We start from the raw sequence: 7,512 nt of genomic DNA on the forward strand, positions 1-7,512 counted from the left end.
TACATGTATTATATGTTTTAAGGAAGAATTGAAGACAAGAAAAGGAGGGCAGATGGAGGGTGGAACTTGCGAAGATAAAGGAATAAAATGAAAAGAAATGGGATAAATGGGGGAAGAACCCCAAATGTTGGTAATTTAGAAAGATTCATAATGTTTTTGCTATAAATAATCAAGCTGGCATCGAAAAAGGTTGGGTTTTGGTTTGGTTTTCTGTTTTCCCCTGTCTGTAAAAAGTTGTTTGTTTTGGCCAGAACCCATTGTAATTACTTCAGATTGGAAGCCAACAGGATATTTTAGGAACGCTTGGATGTCATAGGGTTCCCCTGTGATTTAGGGCTGACAAACTCCATATCCGTTATGCCCCTCATTGACAGAACAGGGTGCACCAAAGGAATCAAAGGCTGTGATAAATGTCTAGATGCGTGAAGGTATTGGGAGCAGAAGGGCTCACAAATTACTGCCTCAGTTGCCCTGCTGCTGTGGTCTAAATCCAGGTATTTTGAGAATGTTGGGCATCTTGGCAACGTGTGTTTTTTATTTTTTGTGCCCCTTTGGAGAGAGAACATTTATTTATTATTTTTTTAAATTATATAATGGAAAGCTGGTCAGTTCTTTGAAAGCTCTGGAAAAAAGCTACTTTTAATTAAAAAAAAAAAAACCAACCCAACTAACCAAAACCACAAAAATGCCCCCATGAAAACTCCCACCAAACCACGGATCTGATCGCTGTTCTTTTGCCTTTGAATGTGATGTGTTCATTATTACATTTTTATTTTTAGCTTTTCAATGATTTATTCAAGAATAATGCAAACCGGTCTGAGAATACAGAAAGACGACAAAATCAGAACTACTTCATGGAAATGATGACTGTAGAAGGAGTCTATGACTACTTAATGTATGTTGGTAAGAAGTGATTTCTCTTAATTATTCTTACACTTCATGCCAAATAGGAAGTTCAGGTTCTTTGGTAAGAAATAAAACTCTATTGTAGTACTCGTACATAGCTCAGCACCTGCAAGCTTAACAGGGTACAACTCAGGAACACAGTCACTCTTTAAAAGACCTTATTGCTGTGCCAAAATAGCGTAATTTATCTTTCATTATTGCTCAGTTGTTTTGTTACATCTCTCTCTTTCTGCATCTCAGAGTATGAACTTATGGGAGTAGGTCCCTTGCTTCTTCTCAAATGTGCCTAGGTTGCTTGTGCATTCTGAGAACTAATTAATAAAAATAGTTGAAGGAAATATCGGATAAGGAGTCTGGAGAATAGTCGAGAATATTCCTCCGGTGTTGCGCTAACAAAGCTACAACTTTATTCGCTTGTTTGCAATCTTTTCTTTCTTTTGTTCTTTTGAATAAGTGACTCGTAAGTCGTCGTTACTAGGAGAACCTTATAAATGTGTGTTACTGTAACTTTGCAGGTAGGGTAGTCTTCCACATCCCTGACTGGCTGCATCACCTCTTGATGGGAGGAAGAATTCTCTTCAAAAATACATTGGAACTGTACACAGACTATTACTTGCATTATAAGTTAGAACAGCTGTTTCAGGAGCATCGCTTGGTTTCTCTGATAACACTGCTGAGAGGTTAGTAAAAGGTACATCTTTGATGTGAAAATACTGCTTTAGTTTGATACTCGAAATCTCTTCTGTTAAGTTGCCAAGTATCAAACTTTGCAATGCTTGACTAAAGCTAATGGAGTTTTAAAAATCACGTGGGCCTATAAAGAAGATTCTAAAAGCTTGTTGTGGAAAGATGCTGAGTCGGCCACGTCTGTCAGTGGTGATTACAGAAAAAAGTGTTATTTGTAACAGTAATTTGCTAAGGTGTGCAAAGAACGAGAAACACAGAAGGAAGGTGGTTTGGTGCATCAGAGTGTGAACGTTCCGTGCTATCTTTAAATTAGTTTTCGCTTGTGTGCTGCATCACAGTCCTTTACTGTCAATTTTTTTGTTCCTTTTGTTGCGGTGGGCTTTTGAGAGGGCTTGAGTGTTCTTGACCATCTGATAAGGGAAGGGGAGGGACATTTAAAAAAAAATTAAAAATTATCTCACAACTGTAGAGAAGTATTACCTGACTACAGTCTGATCTAACCACACCTGGCAAAGCTCTGGTGTCAAGACAGCTCTGGCTGTATCAAGCCAAAAAAAAGAAATCTTCTGAAAGGCAAAAAAGGAAAGCACTAAATCTTTGAGATGAAAACCAAAACCGAGTGCCTAACGTTTCTGATGAACAACAATTCTTGTTTTATTATTCATAGATAAATCTGAAATTTTTGACAGTTTCCACACAGTGCTTTAGCACAAGGTATAAATACTGCTTATAGTTTTGAAAGTGTAAGGGAAATTGTAAGTAAGGAGATCATAACTAACCTCAAGTAGAATTGATCCACACCTAGAAGATAATGCTTTAAAAATTGGAAAAGAACGGAAACAAATTGGCAAAAGATTATTGTCCTTCTCACAGGTGGGATATTCTGGATTCAGCCAGGCTAATGTAATCAAAAGTCTGGCAAGGCTAGGATTCCCTTCCAGTCGAGATCACACAGAAAAGCAGCTCAGCTTCAAAGCCATAAACCAAAATGCTCTGTGTGTGCCAGCGATGCGTGGCTGCCTGAAGAAGTTGGGTTTTTTTCAATGTGTCTTCGCTGCAGATGCTGTGTTCTGTGAGAATACCGAACCTCGCTCTCTCCAGGATAAGCAGAAGCGAGCAAAGCAGACTTTTGAAGAAATGATGAGATACATTCCAGGTTCTGTATTTCATGACTCTCTGGGTATGGTTCGTTGTTCAAGCAGATATATAACCCATATACAGTCACATTAGTTTTCCAGATCAAATAATACTCACGCTGCTAAGGGTTGAGTTGACTAGAATACTGCTACTGGGTGTAAGAACCCAGGAGTTCGGTTTCATCACGTCAGTGTTGCTGACTAAAGTTGCAGCGTAGTGATCAATGAAGACGTGATGGAAATAGAGTTTTACAAATGGACTTAATGCCATAACTTCTGCATCTTTAGAATGCTCCTATGGTTTGTGTTTTATTTGGATGAAGACTGGGTTAAAAGAGGCACACCGGGAAGCCAGCAGATAAATCTGAGCTCTCTTTACACTGCATAAACTAGGGAAGAGGGGCCCATTTGCTAGGTTATTCAGAAAGTATTTTAAAAAATTCAGCTTGTGGTTTATTAAACAGTGTATTAGGACAATACATTGATATTATAAGAAGTGTAATAATTACCTAGGTGTGCAGCCCTGAAGGAAAGGGAGGAAAAAAGAAGAAACTAAAGGAGTGTTTGGTTTTCCATTTACCGCTTTAGATGGATAAAATTTGAACTCTTTATTTAATTTAAACTATGTTTTTTTAATTACTGGAGTTCTGTAACTGCGTCGTATAGCTGTTTTGCAGTCCTTCCTAATGACTTACGTATTTGCTGGTGGTGTCTGGTCTAGATTTAATAGGCAAATGCATTGGGGAAGAGGCTAAATACGAAGGCATCAGGCTTCTGTTTGATGGAATGCAGCAACCAGTGCTCAACAAACAGGTAACCTGCAACACGTGAGAAACCTGCCTTCTGGCACAATATTTCCTGAAGTGAATGTGTGATTATAGTAGAGGAGAGACCTCTAATTCAGAGTTAAAAATAAAAAGCAGTACTGTTACCTTGGGGTGTTCTTCATTTTCTTTTTCTTTTAGTTAACTTACGTTCTGCTGGACATTGGGATTCAAGAACTCTTTCCAGAGCTGAGTAAGGTATGTGCTAACTCCACTCGAGAGCTGCAGAATTCTTCAAGCTGCTAGTGAGTCTGGTCATTGGCGCATTTTTGCTGTAGTTCCCTTGTAATACTAATTTTAAATTTTGGGGAAAATCAGTATTTTCTAATGTGCTGAAACCATAAAAATCTGTTATTATTTATGTTTTTGTTAGTTAGCTCTTTCCAAACCAGTTAAGGCCCATTTGTCTAGCGTACAGCAAGTCTGAGCTGCCTTTCAGTAGAACTGGACAGAGCGATCAGCGGTCGGGATCTCTGTGCCTTTCTTTTTGGTTGATTGTGTCCACCCGATTTTACGCATTTCCTGATTCAGGCAGTGAATTCTGCATGCAGAGCTCAGGTTGAGCTTCAGCATTTTTCTTGAGAATATTTGGCAGGTGGGTTTCTTACCTCTGGTTTGGTCACTGCAGCGTTAACTCCAGCTAGCCAGATAAAGGAGAAAGAATTCGCGCAACACAAAATGCTGTCTAAAGGCAGAGGTTTGTGATCCATCTGATACTAGTACTTACGTGTGTAACGCCTCCACGGAGTTTTACGCAGTAATTTTACAGTTTGGTCTTCATGGTACGCAGGAGGTACTACCTAGTTCGCTAGATGTAAGAAAAACAAACCAAAACCCAGTCACTTAAGAGTAGACGTTCATTGCACGAGCCCCGTGTCCCGGACCTGCGGAGTGCCAGCAGGGCTGTGTGTTGCACGACGGACAGCAACAAACATTAGATGTCAGAACAAGCTGGGGCACCTTCCGTTGCTTTCGCTGCAACGAAGCCAGCTTCGCAAGTCTGCCCTGCTTGGTGCATCAGCTCTGTAGGTCGCCGCCTCCTGTCAGCGTTCAGGTAGTTAAACCAAAGAAGACCCAACCGACCAAGGGAACGAGGAATTAGACTGGAGGCTCGTGCGCTGCAAAGAAGACCTGACTTAGCCCTGCTGTTTTATTCCACTGTTTTCGTATCTCAGCAGCTAATAATACATTTCCTCCAAACAATTGTAATGGGGAGGTTTTAAAAGTAATGACTGGTTCTTACTTCGTTACCAGTTATATTGGGGGGGATCCACTCCAGTGACTGTTCTCTCTGTTCAACAGAGACTGGGCCTTTTGGAGTTGCTTGATACCAAAATGTGTTTGTAGTTACAGTGAAGAACAGAAAAATATTCCCTTTTATTTGAAGGGAAAACTGAGCATCCTGGAATTTTTTGGGCTGAGTGCTGTTCCTTCGGCAGGGGAAATGGCGATGAGAGAAATGGGAAAATTTTCGTTAACGGGGATGTCAGCCTCTTCCCACTCTTGAGATCTGGTATGATCCTGCTGCACGTACCAGTGTGGATCATATACTGGATCACTTGATACATGCTGTGTTTAACGGCAGCGTGTGTAACGGAACAAGCTCTGAGGATAAGAGCTGAAAAACGCCTTTTACAAGCTTTGCCTTGGATACAGCCAGTCCCTTGGAAGTCTGTCAGACGGGATAGAAGGAGAAGGGACAGCTGAGAGAGGAGCAGCATTCCTAGCAGAGGAAGGAAAGAACTGCACTTGAAAAGACAGCATGCCAGTGCCATTTCCAGAGCAGAAAATTGCTGTGTTAAGAAAACTGTATTTAGCAGTCAGGAACAGGAGAAGTGAGAACTTTCAGAGAAAGAAAAAAATACCTATTTTTGAGGAATAGTATTAAAATCCTGAAAGCAGTAGCCTTCCTTTCTCTTGACTCTGGTGTCAAGTGGATATTTTCAGATACCATTAATCATTGCTGCTGAGGTCAGTCATTTATATGTAAATATGCATTTTCAAACTTACTAAGTAATTTTTGTTTCTCCGTTACTGTTGAACAGGGCCCGAAGGAAGCTAGCTCCGTGTCATGTTGGATGTGAATGCAGGGACCTTGCTGGACACCCAGTAGAAACATCTGCTGTGCACTATTGTAATGGGACATGTGGCATTTTAACCTTGCATTGTATATTTTCTTGTAAATAACATAAAATGTAAGTTCTAAAAAATCTCTTTATGCAATAAAGACATGAAAATTTAATACCGATTACAAGTAAATAATATATCTGTACTTTTTATTTAAAATTTGTTTTAGCTGTTATCAGTAAAAGCCAAATTAATTTCCCCCAAATCTCTGCATGTGAAATTACAGAATTACACAAAATAAGACAGCTGGGAGATCAGCCAAGGTGTGCTTTGCTAAAAGAGCCATCACTGTTGTCTTCCTTAAAGGATATGTAGAAAAATTGTTTGGAAGAAGTTGTAGAATGCTCCCATGAAGTTATTTTTAACTGTCTTAACAAATCTTACTGATTTTTTAAAAACAAAATTACATGATTGAATCTATTCCATACAGATCATCTCAGAACTATCTTTGGCCTTCATTCTTTCCATGAGCGTGGAAAATCATGTGTGTAATTTAGTTTATTTAATACCTGACCTTCAAATCTGGAGCACTCTTAAAGTAATAATGAGTGTAAAAAGTGGTTTTGACTTTTACCTTAGCCTTTATTTTTCTGCAATTTCTCATCTGGGTTTGTTGGTTTTTTTCAGACATCCTCTTTACAGGCTTAGAAAAGAGGATGCGAGTCTGTTCATACAGCATTTTCTAAAAGTGTGTGGAAGATTTTTCCTGTAGATCTTAATTTTTTGGCCCGGCCTTTATAAAAGAGACTGAAAAGGCCTTCCATGTGTGGATTTCTAACAAGTTTTACTCACAGAACAATACAGAGATACCTTAATAGGCATTCCTCCATTTTTCTTTTCAGACGACACCCACTTTCTCCTGTTTTACAAACAAACCAATCCAATGCAGTTTTAGAGTTCTTTGTCACTACAGTCTGCGTGACCTGTCTGTGTTACTTTTGCACACCTTTTCCTTCTGTTTGTCAAAAGAAGATCAAAGTGTTATTTCTCTCTGGCTATGCCAACGGAATTGTTATAGCTCTTTAAAAATTGGTGTGCAGGTACAGGTCGGTCCATAAGTGCACCCTCTGTTACTGGTTTTATGTTGATTTGGGGACGACCATTCTCTAAATAAATAACTTTAGGGACTGGCCTTGACAAATCATCAATGCCGTGTTATAACTAGTAGTGTGTCAAGGTCAGGTGTTTGTCTCCCTGTTCTAACACAACTTACCTAATGCAGCTGTGTCATCCAGATTTTTTCATGCACCACCCTTGAATTGATGCGGAAAATAAGCAGGTCCTGAAATTTAAGCACACTGGATGTTTATCTTAATGCCCCTTCTCCTTGAAATCTGCGGGTGCAGTCAATTTAAGAGGTAAGTAGCTTCCGTCTGAAAAAGTGGAGCGTGCTTTCCAGAAGAACAAAGCAGGTTTATTCAAAACACGGATAATCAGTTTAATACAACAATAAACAACATGGGAACACATTGGTATCAACATTCCAAATGTGAACGGTCTTGGAAAAATTGTCATCATTTGCACTTATTTATAAGCACTCACTTCTTGATAAAGTGTCAGACACGTACACTGAGCATTTAATCCGATTTTGATTTTCTACTCATTAGCCTATCTCTTACAACTGCGTTTTGTTGGGGTTTTTAAATTTTAGCTTTCCCATAGAAGAGACAGGCTCTTGAGTTACCATCACAATAATCATAAAGCCAGGTTATGCTGTAAAAAAGACCCATTCCTCGGCAGCTCCCAAAGGATGCCACAGTGCTGCAGGAGTCAACCTGTGTACCCAACGTTCTCTCTGAACATCGCTCATACAGAGTAATGGTCAGGAGTCC

General features: G+C 39.6%; 1 protein-coding gene across 3 annotated transcripts in view; it reads left to right on the top strand.

Moving 5' to 3' along the window:
- The window catches only part of SNX14 (sorting nexin 14), a 56,897-nt gene extending 51,096 nt beyond the window's left edge, over positions 1-5,801 (top strand). For 2 of the 3 annotated variants that reach the window (XM_086482474.1, XM_086482475.1), the window contains 6 exons: positions 780-903; positions 1,422-1,586; positions 2,654-2,749; positions 3,451-3,542; positions 3,695-3,751; positions 5,599-5,801. In XM_086482474.1, the coding sequence (XP_086338600.1) occupies positions 780-903; positions 1,422-1,586; positions 2,654-2,749; positions 3,451-3,542; positions 3,695-3,751; positions 5,599-5,637 (573 nt within the window). In that variant the 3' untranslated portion in view covers positions 5,638-5,801. Of the gene's footprint in view, positions 1-779; positions 904-1,421; positions 1,587-2,653; positions 2,750-3,450; positions 3,543-3,694; positions 3,752-3,971; positions 3,975-5,598 lie in introns of all 3 variants that reach the window. The other variant, XM_086482476.1, reaches the window with a different exon arrangement.
- Positions 5,802-7,512: the final 1,711 nt, after the last annotated feature.

This window comes from Leptosomus discolor, chromosome 2 (genome assembly GCF_034619465.1).
Source record: "Leptosomus discolor isolate bLepDis1 chromosome 2, bLepDis1.hap2, whole genome shotgun sequence".
Classification (NCBI taxonomy): Eukaryota; Metazoa; Chordata; class Aves; order Leptosomiformes; family Leptosomidae; genus Leptosomus; species Leptosomus discolor.